This window comes from Lissotriton vulgaris, chromosome 1_2, assembly GCF_964263255.1.
Source record: "Lissotriton vulgaris chromosome 1_2, aLisVul1.2, whole genome shotgun sequence".
NCBI lineage: Eukaryota > Metazoa > Chordata > Amphibia > Caudata > Salamandridae > Lissotriton > Lissotriton vulgaris.
In genome coordinates, this window is record NC_141686.1 from 145,857,214 (window position 1) to 145,873,632 (window position 16,419).

Sequence of the window (16,419 nt, forward strand, 5' to 3'; positions counted from 1 at the left end):
GAAGAACTAAACACCCACCCTCCTAATCATCCTCCTCCTCAGAATCTAGATCCTCGTTCTCTGGCAAAGGTTCACAGATTTCTCCTCTATAAGTGTTCTAGGGAGCCCAGATCTTGTTCAATTTCCGGGGGCATGCCCTGATCACATACACCGCCCTTTCCGTTACCATCAACAAGTCCATATTTTTGGCCCATCGAGTTGCTGTAGGTAGTTCTGGAACACCTTCATTTTTGTGCTATGTCCCTCTTGGCTCCTGTAATGGCTAGCGTGACCCACAACAGTCCATACCTGTCCAAATCATTGGGGTCCCAAATGTTCAACAAACACTTTCGAGGTTCAGGCAGGACAGACACCTTAATTGCTTGAGAAACAGTACGCATAATTTGTTTCCAATACTCTTGTATCAGCGGGCATTCCCATAGGGTGTGGTACAGGTTCCCTTCCTCCCCGCATCCCCTGAGGCAAAATGGGTGTGGTGTCCGTTGTATCCTGTGAAGTAACGTTCTCGTGTAGTAAACTCGGTGCAGAATTTTGAGTTGTACTAATCTGAATTTCGCCGATATGCCCACTTCCCTCGGTGAGGCTAGCGCTTCATTCCATTCTGTTTCATCAACCTCCCCTACGTCCCTTACCCATTTCTCCTTAAGGTATAATGTGGGGTCCGTCAGGTTGTTGACTAACTTTTTATATGTAAAAGAAGTTGCACTCTGAGGCATATAATCCATCAGCAGTCTGTCTTCCAGTGGCGACGACTCTGGTAGATCAGTGTCTGGTGGAATTGCTTGGAGTAGTGCGTGGCGTATCTGTACGTACCTAAATGTCTCGTTGGGGCCTAAACCGTATTGCTGTTGAAGTTGTGGTAATCCAATCACTGTGCCTTTCTCCCACAGGTCCCCTATCGTGGAGATTCCTATGCGGTCCCACTGTGTAAAACCTTTACATAATCTGAGGTTCCCCAATGATTTTGTATCTCACATTGGTGTCAGTCTGGTGAGTTTCCCTGCCCAGCCCAGTCGTGTTTGTGCTTTATGCCACAATGCAGCTGTGTGTTGCGTCGGGCCAATCACAGTTTTCTAACCTGGGATTTGTTGTATAAGACTGAAAGCATGCCGTCTGTTCCTAGTTGAGACCAGTCCGCTTTATACGCCGGGTCCTCACGTGGGGTATGGACCCATTGATTGATTATCTTAAGTTGGGCCGCACAGTAGTATAATTGTACATTGGGTAGTGCAATCCCTCCCTCATACCAACTCTTCACCAGTTTATCATGGGCGATACGTGCTGGGCCATTATTCCAGAGTAAGCTGGAGACCAGCGCCGCAATCTGCTTAAAATAGCGTGGTGCAACCAAGTAAGGGGTATTTTCCAAGACATATAAGAATCTGGGGAGTGCCATCATTTTGTACAAAGCCGCCCTTCCCAGAAGGGTCAGGGGCAAAGTCGCCCAGTGTTTAACGTCAGCACGTAGACGTTCCAGAGGTGGCTTTAAATTTGCGTCAAAGAATTCAACGGTACTTCCCGTGATGAAAATACCCACATTTTTAAAGGAGGTTGTTGTTAAGGCCAAGGGGCAGTCCTCCCGCAACAATGGTGCCGGGCCCTTGAGCACATATACCACAGATTTTGACCAGTTCAAGGTATAACCCGATGACTCCCCGTGCGTGTTACAGAGGTGCAGCAGGGCAGGGATCCCGCTGTCAGGGTCAACCATGTAGATGAGCATATCGTCTGCATATAGGGAGATCTTATCTTCCCACCCCTCCTCCCACTTGATACCTCGAAACAGCGGCGTTGTTCTAATCAGGATTGCCAGTGGTTCAAGCACCAGGGCGAAGAGCAAAGGAGACAACGGGCATCCCTGTCTAGTCCCCCGCCTCAGTGGGAACGACGCTGAAATGTGTCCGTTTGCTACCACCTGCGCTACCGGTAACGTGTACAGCAGGCGTACCCATGCTCTAAATTTCGGTCCAAAGCCCATATGAGTAAGCACTGCAAATAGATACTCCCATTCCACTAGGTCGAAAGCCATTTTGGCATCGAGGGAGAGGATCACCGCCTGCTCAGTAAGAAGGTGTGCACGCGCCATCACCCCATGGACCCTCCTGAGATTCATTGCCGTGCTCCTGTGGGGCATGAAGCCTGATGGGTCAGGGTGTATCAACGCGTGAAGGTGGTTGTGTCAGACGGCTGGTCAGGATCTTTGCTAGGATTTTAGCCTCCACGTTAAGCAATGAAATGGGGCGGTAGGAGGTGCATGCAGTCGGTGGTTTACCCGGTTTAGGTATAGCCACTATGGTGGCAGTACGCTGATCAAGCGGTAGTGTCGCCCTATCAAGGCTGTCAGTGTACATATTCAGCAACGGTTTACTCAGCATAGGGGCCACCGCTTTATACCACTCCACAGGCAGGCCGTTGGGGCCTAACGCCTTACCAGACTGCAAATTTTGTATCGCTAATTGAATTTCCTCTTCTGAAAGATCAGTTTCTAAGTCTTGCTGTGCCTCTTGTGCTAGTGCAGGGATGGCAATATTCTCTAGGGAAATCGTCGCCGTCTGTGTAGTGACGTCACGTTCTGGGGTATATATGTCCCGGAAGTGACTTGCTAGAGTGTGTACTATTTGTTCAGGGCGTGTCTGTAGTTGACCATCATGCGTGTAAAGTCTCTGTATGCCTCTGTTACTACCACCTCTCTTGTCCAGCCACGCTAGCATTTTCCCCGCCTTGTCTCCCACATCGTATATTCTATGTAACGTGTTTGCTTGATAACTTTGGACGGTAGTTTTGAGATGATCCCGGTATTGCTGTTGGCGGAGCTGTAATAAGTGTGTTGTTTCTGGTGTGGGATTCGACATGTGTGCAACGTTCGCGTTGTGAAGTGTTAGTTCTAGTTCCGTGAGTTCACGTCTGGAATCCCGCTTGTGTCCCCCCTGAGGACTGTTTTATAAGCTTCCCAAAGGACAGAGGGCGAGGAGACGGTCCCTTCATTTTCAGCGAAATATTGCACGGTCGCCTGTTTAAGTTTTTTCCTTATCTTAGGGATTTTCAAATAATTGGGATACAATGGGTATGTTCTAGCACATTTCTTCTCTTTGGTGGTGAGTGATAGAGATATCGGGGAGTGGTCAGATACACCCCTAGGCAGGATATCCATTTTATCTATCGATCCTAGACCCACCCCCAGAAACAAAAAATAGTCTATTCGTGAAAGGCTATTATGAACTGCAGAATAATATGTGTAGTGGGTAGTCGCTGGGTTCAATTGTCGCCATACATCTGTAAGGCCCATCACCTCTATAAAACCAGGAAGCGCGGCAGAACCCCTTGGGCGATCTCTCACAGGGAAGGTGTCTAGCGCAGGGTCTATTATGGCGTTAAAGTCTCCTCCAAGGATTGTGTCTCCCTCCGGGAGGTCTAGGAGACATTTACCAAGAGCTGGCAGTGCTGTTGAGTGAAGTGCCGGGGGGATATACACGGAGACCACATTCAAATCTTCCCTCCCACTGTCCGTGCAATGCCGCAAAGCGATCCTGGTCGTCCATCTTGCGGCACTCTACAAGAAAAGGTGACGATTTTTTCATGAGTATCCCAATGCCCCTGGATCCCGTTGTGAATTCTGAATGAACTGCCATAACATACCCACGTCTGTTAAGTGCTTTACATGTGGACCCTGTAAGGTGTGTTTCTTGGAGCAGCACTAGGTCAGGTCCCTGACGTTTGATCGCTTGCAAGACTAGACCTCTTTTAATTTTATCCCCCAAGCCCCGAACATTCCAGGTTAACATACGTAGGGGAGGCACGTCAGCCGTCGCAGGCGCGTCCTCAACGGACACCCTGTTTAACTGTTGGGCCATCGGGTCGTGTAATCATTGTCGCAAGCGATCGGTGGCCGACATCAACACAGATGCGGCACCATGTGGCAGTGTACCATAATTGTGTGGCTTTTGGCATTGTAGTGCACCATAGAGTAGAAGTGATGACAAATAACAATAACATTAACATTTGAACTCCCCCTCCAGCCCCCCTCCCTGCTCCCCTGCTCCACGGACCGTTCCCCGCCCCCTTCCCCAACTTGGCAGAGTGCTTTTCCCCATTCCCTACTATCTTACTTGCTCGTGGGGTTGGTGAGACCCCTACAGGCACCGGCTAATGCCCACCCTACTCAGCTTAACCAACTCCAGGTCCCTGTAGTTCGCATGAGTTGTCTCTTGTGAAGTTCACCTCTAAATAGGGCCCGGCTGCCCAGAGTCAAGAGGGTCCCGTTCCACGTCAGATTCTAGTCCCGCAGCCTCAGTGTGTTGTGAAGGACGATTGTTCTGGTCATTCGTATGCTTGTCGTTGCGATGATTTGGTCGGTCTCTGTGTGGACGCTGTTGTGGCCCCGCCTGTCTCCATCCATCAAGCCAGTCTCGCACAACTTCTGGCGTATCAAAGAACCATGCTTTTCCATCGGCTACAATTCGTAATTTGGCGGGGAATAACATTGAGTATTGCAGGCCCTTGTCTCGTAGTGCCTTCTTTACCTCCGTAAATGACTTCCGGCGCCTGGCAACCTCTGCCGTGTAATCTGGAAAGAAGGCCAAGTAGAGTTTTGGAGCTTGACTGGCGGAGAAACTCTTGCCGCCTGTAAGATGGCGTCCCTGTCTCTGAAATTAAACAATCTAGCCAGTACAGGCCGCGGCGCCGCTCCCGGCTTGGGCGTCCCACCCGGCACCCGGTGCGCCCTCTCAACGGAGAAAAAATGGGACAGGCCTTTAGGCTGCAGTTTATTTTTAATGAGGTCTTCGACATAGAGGTCCATTGCTCCCTTTCCTTCTGTTTCCGGTAGGCCAAGAATGCGTATGTTGTTCCTGCGGGAACGCCCTTCTTGGTCATCCAGCTTTTCCCGTAGCATCTTGGTGACTTTTTCCATGCGTTCCATTGCTATTTGTAGTTCAGAAGTGTCTTCAATAAGTGATTTGGTAACCACTTCAACTTGAGATACCCTCTCGGTCATCTTTTGAAAGTCCGCCCGCAGCAGAGTAACTTCAGAGGAAATGGAGCCCACTGTTGTTTGCAACTCTGAGAGGGTCCTCATAATATCCTCCAGCGTCACTTTTTTGGTGCCATCCATGTCCGGAGTAGCACCTGAGGAGTGTCGCCCACTGACTTGTGAGTGGCCTTGCTGGCTATAAGCAAACTTGTCCAATTTCGCCTGCGTCGACGAGCTTCTGGTCCCTTTGCCCGCCATGACTCAAGTCAGAGCAGCCTCGCGTCGCCGCTGTTCCGGAAGCTTAGGCGTCAACTAGGCGGTAGCTATGGCCGCTGCAAGTCTCCTTCGCACACGGTCGCCTTATTAATGCAGCCTCAGGAGCTCGATCGGCATCCGATCGTTGCGAGGGTTCTTCAAGTCGGCCGTCAGTACTTCATGCGGCGTTCCGCAGTACAGGAATCCAGGGGCCTCCGGCCGTGTCGAAGGCAGCCTCAATGAAGGTCCAGCTCGGCACCTCTACATCCAGTAGGCGTCTGCACTCCCGGTGCGCTAATTCCTGTCCCGGGTCGCTCGAGCCGGACAGGCCTCACCTCCAAAATGGTGCCCGATAGGGTCTCGAGGGGCCGCCCTCCGTGTGGAAACTTTCACTGTCCAGCCACCGCTGTGGTTTCTCTGCGGGTGTTCGCGGCCCGAGCAGCCACCCTCGTCCACAGGCCTCAACGGCCCCCCCGGAGTCTTTCACCAGCAGTCGTTCACTACGGTCCGTTCCACAGAGGGCCGGCAGTCGCTACTGAGTTCAACCCAGGAAGGTCACACTTCCGCCGGGGCTTGATGAATACTCCAGTCCGATGTCGCCGTTTCACCGTAGGCCTCACTGCGCACGAGTTGAGAAGTGCAGTTCTCGGCACTCGATTTTCACCGGAGTCGGATCAGGAGGTGCTGCTTCGGTTCCTGAGCAGGTACCGCCACTTCGGGCAGGCGTTGTGACGGATTAAGTTATCGGATTTTACAAAAGGCCGTTATGCCGTGAGGAGCTCCCACTTCACGCTGCCGCCATGCTCGGCCGCTGCCCTGTTGTTTTTAATGGGAGTTGCAGGTTTTGGATTTTGGCTGCAGGCTAGGTCCAGAGAGCCTTCCGGGAGGAACCAGCAGCTGGGCAGGTAAGTTGGAGGACGTAGGTGAAAGCCAGGTCCTCTTCTTCAGGGCTCAGGGTGGATGGATGCAGGGGGTCTTTTAAAAAAAAATCTTTTTATGGATTACAACAAACAACGGTACAGATATCACTCAGCACATTTTTGATTCACATTCATAACTACTATGGAACATAGAGGGTACTCTCAACAATCAAAACGTCCATTGATTAGATTTCTCCTGTAATTTATGACTCTGGTTCATCAGCTGCCAGTTGGATGGTAAACTGGCCGGTATACATATGTCCCCCAGTATTCATTCCATTTGCCCCAAATTTGCATCCATTTGTTCGGGCACCCCCTGGATGCATATACTGTTTTCTCCCTAAACATGCACCAGTTCATATCTTTTTTCCAGTCCATCACTGTCGGAGCTTCTTGTGCCTCCTATTTCCTCGCTATGTTTCGCTTAGCGACCATCTGACCCAACGACACCCATGTTTTCTTTTTACTACCCAAATCCATTGGTTCCCATATGTTTAGCAGACACCTTTTGGCCTCGATTACCAGTCTCTCACCCAGTACTTTCCCCATGCATAGGATGACATTACTCCAGAACTTACTAATGTGTGAGCACTCCCATATGATATGTAAGAATCTACCCTCCCGGCCGCACTTCTTCTGCAACTTGGGTCTTCTCTATATCCCATCTTGACCAGAGCTGGTCCTGTGACATATACTCAATTCAATATTTTCAGCTGCACCAATTTTAGATTGGAGGAAATTGCTACTTCCTTTGGCGACGCTAGTGCTTCCAGCCAGTCCTCATCCTCCAGCTCCGACAAGTCACTTTCCCATTTTTCGTGGAGCTACGGAAGAGGATGCGGTGAATAGTTAATCAGTTTAGAGTAAGTCGGGACAATTGCTTTTTTCATCAGAAACCCATTGAAAAGCCTATCCTCTAGTGGTGAAGCCCCAGGAGGAGTCTCTCCCCTTGGATTTGCTGTCTGCAGGGCGTGTCATACCTGTAGATACTGGAATCTCTCAGCTTCCGCCACTTCGTAATCTTGCTGTAGAGTCGAGAAGGGCACTACCTTCTACTTTGTCCAGAGGTCGCCCACCCTCGATATCCCAATGATATCCTATTTTTCGAAATCCCTTGTATTGCAGGGTGATCCCAGTTGTTCCGCATCCCACAGCGGGGTAGCCAGTGTTATTTTCCTTGCCCATCCCAGACTCCTATGAGCCGCATGAAACACCCGAATCAAGTGTTTCGTGGGACCTGTTAGTTGTAATTTCGCGGGCCGTGTATAAAGTGCACAGGTGTAATTGCTCCCAGGTAAGAGCCAACTATCCATCGGATATCGTGGATCATTCTCGGGTCAGAATATGCAGTGAATGATGGGAGCCAATTGTGCCGCCCAGTAGTATTTTGTAATATTCGGGAGCCCAGTTCCCCCATCATACAACCTCTTACTAGCATTGAAAAAGATATTTGTGGTGGGCTGCTTCCCAGAGCAACGTTCTTTGTGCACCTTCCACTGCCGTAAAGTAGGAGGCGGGGATTGAGTTAGGTGAATTATGGAGGACATATAGGAAGTGAGGCGAAACATCATCTTAAAGAGTGCCACTCTGCCTAATAGTGATAGAGTGAGTCTTCTAGTGCTCAACATCATGCCTTAGCCGCTGTAGCGGCGGCAGTAAATTAGACGTATAGAACAATTTGGGATCTTTGGTGATGAACAGTCCTAGATATTTGAATCCCTCTTTGGCTATCTCCACCTTGCAATCTTTGGGTAGGGCCGGCGAGCTATCTTGCAATACGAATATACGCGATTTTGACCAGTTAATGGCATAGTTAGAGTAGGTACCAAAATTTGTATATATATTGAGAACCCTGCGTAGAGATCTCTCCGGTGAGGCCAGATACAACAAATTATCATCTGCATAGAGTGATATTCAGTCTTTCCACTCATCTGCCCACCGTAACCCCTGAATAATAGGGTCTTTGCGAATCCAGTATGTTAAGGGCTCTAACAATAAGGCAAATAAAACCGGGGACAAGGGATAGCCTTGTCACGTCCCCCTTTGAAGTGTGAATATGACTGACTTTTTATTGTTGACAACTACTTGTGCAATGGGTCAGTATATAGGAGCCTTACCCAGTTGATTAATTTTGAACCAAACCTGAGTTTTTCAAAGATGGCAAAGAGATATGGCCACTCCATAGTGTCAAACGCCATGGTAGCATCCAGGGACACCACCACCGCCTCCTCTCTTATGGTATCCACCCTTCCCATGACTCCATGCAATCTACGAAGGTATAACAATGTATTCCTTGATGGCATGAAACCCGATTGGTCAGGGTGGACCAATCCAGAATTAACCCTGACCAGCCCGGTGGGGTATACACCTGTTACAACGCAACTTTTACAACTACCTACCATTACAACGCAACTTTTACAACGCATACCATTACAACGCATTGCGCTGGGGGCGCTCTAGGATAGGGAATAAGTTTAATTTACTATCCAACACCTTCCCTAGTGTCCACGGGGACTGGAGTTGGAATAGTAAATTATACTTACCACTATCCAGCACCTCTAAGCGCTATGCGTTGTAATGGTATGCGTTGTAATGGTCGCGTTGTAATGGTAGGTAGTTGTAATGGTATGCGTTGTAACGTCATACATCCGCCGGGTGGCCAGCAATTTGGTCAGTATTTTAACCTTTGCATTCAACAGCAATATAAGTCGGTAGGACGAGCATTTATTTTTGGGTTTCCCTTCTTTATATATCACTACCAGAGTAGCTATTCTCTGTCTTATGGAAGATGTTCTTTCTCAAGGCTTTCCTCATACATTTTCTTAAGGTGAGGGGCTATTCCATCAGGCTTCAATTTGTAGAGCTTGATCGGAAGGCAGTATGGACCCATCGCTTTCCTGGATTGGGGTGTTCGTTTGGCCTGTGCTATCTCTTCCTGTGTGAGGTAGTTATCTAGCAGAGTCCTATTCTCTGCCGCTATCACCGGGAGTTTCACCAGCAGTTTCCCGGCTTTATCACCTTGCTCGTATATTCATCCTAACTTGTGCCTACTTCGTGTTTTCGCCATTTCTCTTGCCTCGCTCCTATATTCCTCTTTCTTTAAGTTGAGAATGTGTGTTTTGCCCTGCTCTTCTGTTGTAGTGAGTAATCCCTCTAATTTCAATATCTCTTTTTCTAGTCCGGTTAGCCCAGAATTTTTTTTCCTCTTTGCTCCACCTATCTGGGGCACCGTGTGCCCCTGTATTACCGCTTTGAAGGCTTCCCAGAGGATCTGAGCTGATTCCACAGATCCCTCATTTTCACTAAAGTAATGGTCTATTTCCTGAGTCATCTTCAATTTAATCTTCGGATTCCAAAGGTGCCAGGGGTTTATAGGTGCTATTCTAGTCCTGCTTCCTTTTCCAACCTCCACATGTCACTACACAGGGAAATGATTGGAAATACCCCTAGCTAGGTGTCGGATCTCCTTAACATATCTTGCCTGGTCAGCTGGGTTAAGAATATAATCAATTTGTGAGAGACTATTATGGGCCCCTGAGTGAAATGTACAGTATGTCTCAGGTGGGTGGTGAACCCGCCATGCTTCTACTAGCACCACTGCGTCCAGGAAGTGTGGGAGTATCATTTGCGATTATCGATCTATTATTAGCGATTGCCTTTCAACAAATTACCATTAATTGGAAAGACTTTATGAAAATCTCATACAAGGCTTGGTGGTTTACTGCTGGTCATAACCACAGATTAGATACTGCTTTTGGCCATGAAACACGTTGACTTATGGATGCCAGTCACAACATATATTGACATCAGCGCCAAGCGATATTCTATACCCAATCCCTCTCAGCAAGAAGTTCTCAAACCACCTTGATTTCCCTAATAGTTCCATAATATTTTATGTATGTATCTAAATGGCTTTAATGTTTTATTTATTTTTCTCTTTTTTGTTTTACCTATGTATTGACAGTCCAACTATTCATATTTCTTATGTTGTATAACTGGAATGTATTGCTGCATGATTAACCACATCATGCTCGTGATGGAGCGGTTCCGTCATGAGTGCCGGTTGGGCTGCGCTTATGATGGAACTGTTCCGTCACGGCCACGCCCATTTCTTAGAACCTTCAGCACAGCGCGAAAATTAGCGCCGCGCTGAAGGGGTTAATATTGTATAACTTGTTTGACACCTTGTTAGTCTTTCAATAAAATTATTTGAACTTAAATGTTTGTATGGTTCTCCAATTCAGAAAGAGCATCCTGTTCATGTTATAGATCAGATTTAACCCCTGAGTTGTTGAGGCTCCAGCTACCCACAATTCCCCACCCCAAGTGTTAGGCCCCTATTTTGATGTTTGGGGCAGTTTGCGCCAAAGTCTGCATAATTCCTTTTCCACATAATGTATCCTGTTCAAATTTGGATCCTTTCCATACATTTTTGGGATTCAAAAGCTATGTAGGCTTTGTGTATTTCCCTGGAGGGCACAAAGAAAATGGCCAAAATGCAGCTATTTGTTTTAAAAAAATGGAAAAAAGTACTGTAAAACATAGCTTATTTATTTTCTCAAAATAGAAACAACAAAAGTTTTAGCTGTGCTGAGATCTGTTTTTGTATTTCTTCTAAGCGGCAGTTGATTTTTCATATTTTTTGTGGTTTCTATCTACTTACAGAATGTGGTGGAAACAGGTGTGAATCCAACTGGTAAATGCGAAAAGCTATACATTTCAGCAAATATTATTAAATAAATAAAGATAAAATTCTGAATTTTTGTAGCAGTCCCAAAAAAAAAAATTATGATCGCTGTGACCATATTACGTCAGTTTTGTCTTAGCATGCTCCCTGGTTGGGATAGTTCTTGTCTCATGAAATCGTGCCATCCACACAGGAAGGGTACCATTTGTATCTGGGGGAAGTGTGGGAATGCTGGGTGGCAGGAATTGTGTAGATCCCCACAGAGCGTGGAACTTTGTTATGTTATGTTATGTTATTTGGGTTCTTCTATAGCGCAACAGCTACTCCAATAGGAGTGTCCCGGCGCTTTGGCGAAGAAGTCCTTTAAGGAAAGGAAACATAACTGCAGAAAAAAGGAACAGCAAAATTAACTAGTAAAAAGCCAGGTTTTTAATGCCTTTCTGAAAGACATCAGACTAGGGGCCTGTCTAAGAGAAATAGGAAGTTCATTCCAAGCGCGCGGGGCCAGGTAGTGAAAAGAACGCCCCCCTTGTCTGGTTCGCTTGATGGACGGAACGACCATTTTAGACAAGGAAGCAGATCGCAGCGCTCTGCTCGGCTTGTAGAGAGCAAGGCACTTCCTAATGTACCTAGGGCCTGAGTCATGAAGGGCCTTGTAGGTCAACGCCAGGCTTTTGAAGATAACCCTCTTGGCTATAGGGAGCCAGTGCAGTTCCTTCAACAAGTTAGAGGCACTAGCTCGTCTAGGGAGTCCATAAATAGCTCTGGCAGCTGAGTTTTGGACTACCTGAAGTCTCCTCACAAGATATTTAGGGAGTCCTAGATAGAGGGCATTTGCATAGTCCAAGCGCGACCCGACAAGCGCTTGGACAATGACCCTTCGATGGTTGACAGAAATCAAGGGGAGGAATTTCCTGAGCATCCGCAGGATTCCAAATCATTTCCCCGAAAGACAGGCTATTTGGGGCCCAAAAGTTAGCTCATTGTCCACAATGATACCTAAATTTTTAGCCTTGGTACTAGCAGTAGCAGGGGGAAACAGGTCTTGAGGCCACCAACTCTTCCAATTTGGTTCAGAGACACATCCTTTCTCTCACACAAATGCGAGAAAGTGCATGATTTTAGACAAAGTCTGGTGGTTTTAGAGCATTCAGGGTAAGAAAACGAAGCAGGCATATGCCTCACTCTGGTTGGCTGGGTCCACCCACCTTGAAGATGGCGGGGACTGAGAGGTGTGCTTCGTCTCACCTCCCCCACCTGAGGGGTGGGGTTGGCAAAGGTGGGCACACCTCTCCTCCTATCCTGGTTTTCCCGCCAATTCTCCCGCCCAAAGTGGGGGTCAGAACCGGTTGGGGACAGTTGCAGGGGTCAGCAAAGGGCTGGAGTAGCTCAGAAAGACGGCAACCCTTTGAAACTTCCCCTTCATGGACCGTGCCCACCCTGGGGGAAGAGGCTTGGCACCTCGTCCCAGGATGTGTATTGTTTCAGTACCCCGAGTGCGGCTGGTTCTCGACCCAGGGGCCAGAAACAAGTCTGGTGGTGGCAGCTGGCGAGCACTCACTCAGCCAGAACACAAGACTTAGGTCGTTTTCTTAGGGGCATCTCTAAGATTCCCTCTTAGTGCATTTTTCATTAAATCCTACAGTGGCATCAGGGTGAGTTTAATGTGCTGAGAAGTTTGATAGCAAACTTCCCAGTTTTCAGTGGTGCTATGCAGTTCATAATGACAAACTCCCATACCATATAGTCTTTTGGCATTACTGCACTTTCAATGTCTAAGAATAGATTTAAACACAGGAGGGGTACAGGGCTCATGCACCTGTAACCTCACACCCAGCTAAAGGGGTAGCTTAACTATGCCAGGGCAGTAGATTGTAGGCATGGCACACAGGAATGTGTCATGTCGACTCTTCACTTTGTTCTGCACCAAAACCTGCAGCCTGCAATTGGTGGCGGGGGTGGGTTGTGTGTGTGTGTGTCTATATATATTTGTATGTGAAAAGGTACAGGGCCGCTAAGTGTGGCGCAATAAGTGCTGCAGCCCTAAGAGGCCTTCCCTGGCCACACTGCCCTTGGTACCTCGGGTACCTTTTATAAGGGACTTACATGTGGGCAGAGAGTTGCCAATTAGGTTTTTGCAACAGTACAGGTTTGGGGAAAGAACATGCACCCTAGGTACCTGGTTGGCAGTAACCCAGGGCACACTCAGTCAAAGTACGTCAACTTAGGCAAAAAAAGTGGAGGCAACAATGCAAAAAGGGGCACTTTCCTACAGATGGTCATTATGGTTTTCCACAAAGGAAACCACCAATTTGAGTAGCGAGCAAGCGCACACACACACACACTCTGTCTCGCTCCCTCTTATCTCTTCCATCAGTCACACACAAAACACTAAAAGAAAAATTCAGAGAAATTGTAAGAGAGATACAGAGATGTAGGGTCCATATCAACGCAACCATTCACCAGTACACTTGTGCACAACTCATTTCACATACACACAACATGTATCATACTTCCACGATGAAGGCAGATCATGAAGGTTAGAGGACATGGATTAACCTTTCATTTTGAGAGCAGGTATGGAAATTCCCTGATTATAAAATGCAGACTGGCCATGAGTATCAATTTTTAACAAGTCTTATTTCAAACCTATCCCTTCATTAGCATTAAATGGGGTATCTAAGCTGTTGAACAAGCAAAATCCTTGTCTTCCGTCCTGTCAAAGAATGTAAAATGTACTAGCCTGATCTTATGAAAGTGTTAATTCTGTCAAACTCAAGGAGACGAAGATTATCCCACTATAATCTTGTTGTGTTATATGATTCATGTTATACTACTGTATCAATATTATCATATTGATTTGTTTTGTCCCCAACCCTGGTGGACTGTTGGTTTGGATGGACTGCATATGTAAAAAAAGATGATTTATCAATTTTCTTACTTATCATGATATTCTGTAAGCAGAATCAAGCCTGATGCACAGTACCTGCTTTCTTTACTCCTTGCAGCAAGGAAAGAGGACAAGATAGCTATGTTATGCAATGTTATGAACGTATCTGGTATTGTATTACATCACCTGATGCATGTTTTTTTAATCACTAGGTTCATGGTTGCTGCAGTTCTTTTTAACACTTTTTAACACTTTGACATGGAACAGCTGAATTAAAGTAATGGAACAAGGAAATATAATCATTGTATCCACTTACTTTATAGAATTAAACCTTTTATATGCAAAAGCTAAGAAACTTTGTATTTTCACTTTTTCCATGGAAGGCCATAGAGAAAACCCCCTTACGCTGCTATATAGTACTTGAAGTGATCATTCAACAATTCAAAGCGCAATATCACACATCTTGCTCCTTTGAGGTCTGCTTATGAGGCAGTGAGAACAACTTTTTTTTTAGACTAATTCACATTTTTCATGCTTCCATGACCAATATTTACTGACTTACTGAATTTGTCTGGTTGTTGTTTTACAGATACAACTGCAATAAAATTCTATGTGTCTAGGTACACATTCAATCTAATTTAGCCAACTGTGACTAAGAAAAGCAGCTTTATCAGTTATGTAAAATGTTTGATCTTGCTCAAGATGAGAAAAGAGACTGGACTACAGGGAAGTTAGTGGACCTGTTGAGGGATGGAACCCAAAAAGAATTAAAGCCTGGCTTCCCGAATTTGCTTCTTTTGTGTGCTATGAAATAGTGATCCATCCACCTGCCCTATTTTGAGAAACTGTCATGCTGATAGGGAGAAATGGTTGACTATGAAGCAGAGGAACTACCATTGGTCTTACCTTAGTCTGATCAGGATCACAGTAATCCAGAAGAGCATCACAAAAATGGAATCCCATGGACTCCAGGTCTTTGGTGCTAAAATGAGTGCCCCTCCTTCTACCTACAAAACAAGGAATAATGCTTTGTACACATCAGATGGCATGACATGGAAATGAAACTTCAGCTAATGAGAGGGTTTCTTTATTTTTGCCTGCAGAATCAAACAACCATTGACCAATGAAAAATCCTCAATATTTGTATAGCCAATATATATTACCAAGCATGAATAATACAAACATCACACATACAATAGGGTTAGCAGCAGTTAAAGGGAACATGTTACTCACTGTCAGAGGAGACTGACCGCCACATTGGGAGAAAACGTCTGTTTCTGCATCCAACAGGCTGGTTGTGTGCCCCTAAGGACAAACTATAATCGTTTGGTGGCTGTTGCAGCATGGTAGGGGACGGATTAGAGCATTGCCCATGGTGACCTTTACAATGTCTGCTTCATTCCTGCTCCTGGCCACGAAAGGACTGGGGTGGCTGTTACGGGCTGGCAGGCCTGGAGTTGTCTGTATGCCAGCCCTTTGGAGTATTCTCAGGAGGAGAAACCCTGATAGGGAGGATGACAAGCTGAGGTCTAAGGAACACGATATGGCTCTGCTTTCCTAAAGCATTTGTGAAAAGTTTGCTTTCTCTTCAGATAGAAGGGACTTATCTTAGGGCATATCCAGAAGGAATGTCTGCACATTTCCAGAAAAGACAGTGGATCACATCCACCTATGTCAGTGGAACACCACACTTGTGCCCACAACTCGTTCCAAGCAATCAGTAGTATGAAGGCCATCCCTAATCACATATTGGGCTGCATCCTGGGTGTCCTGAATGGTTTGTTCAATAGAGGTCCAAAATTCCTCTGGGACTGCCGGTGAGATCTCTTTGGACACAACCCAGAGGATGGTCTGGAGGAGTCATGGGGAACACTTTTGGATTGACTTTTCTGGTGGAAGCAACATTTTCTTTAACTTCATCAGAGGGCCCCTGTGGGTCTAGGGCCTCAGCTTCATATCTAATCCCTATCAATCTAGTTTTTGTTGAGGGCAACTACTCACTTGTAAGGGCCTCAAGGTGTTTGGGTGGAGAGAGTGCAGGTTCCGGTCCATCAAGGGAGGACTCCGTCGAAGAGCCAGGTCTTGAGGCCTCTTACAAAGATGGGAAGCGATGTTGTCTGTCTGAGGTGGAACGGAAGGGCGTTCCAGGCCTTGGCCGCGAGGAAGGAGAAGGAGCTACGTCCCGATTTAGTTTTTCTGGTGCGTGGGACCACGGCATAGGAGAGCTGGGCTGATCTTAGGGTCCTTTGGGGTGCGTGGAATTTGAGTTGGCTGTTAAGGTATGCTGGTCCAGTGTCATGGAGGGCCTTGTGTGCGTGGGTACATGTTAACAATCCAAAGTGGCTATGGAAAAAGGGTCCGAACCTATTTGTTTGTCACTTTTAGAAAGTTGCCATTTTCTTGTCCCAGCCATTTTGTTCCTGCAGTCTGGTCCTGGGCACATGACAGGGTGTAGTTGGTATTTAGATTTTGTATCTTCCTCCCAGACTGCCATACAACAGAGGGACTAGGTGTGCCTGGATAGGAAATTTCAGGCAGCATGAGAGGTGGAGCTGCGCACAGTCCCATTTGTTCTACAAAACGCTGCACCCTACCCTCATACAAAGAATTTCACACTAGTCTATTGTACCTGCAGACAGACTAGGACCAGGGCAGGGGTGCAGGAAATTCCAAACACTTCTGAAAAGGGAAACCTCCA

The 16,419-nt window shown here is 46.9% G+C and overlaps 1 protein-coding gene across 1 annotated transcript in view; it reads right to left on the reverse strand.

The window, feature by feature from the left end:
* The window catches only part of AGBL3 (AGBL carboxypeptidase 3), a 687,703-nt gene that overhangs the window by 342,112 nt on the left and 329,172 nt on the right, over window positions 1–16,419 (reverse strand). Inside the window, exon 10 of the mRNA XM_086953007.1 lies at window positions 14,628–14,728. Within this exon, the coding sequence (XP_086809133.1) occupies window positions 14,628–14,728 (101 nt within the window). The remainder of the gene's footprint in view (window positions 1–14,627; window positions 14,729–16,419) is intronic.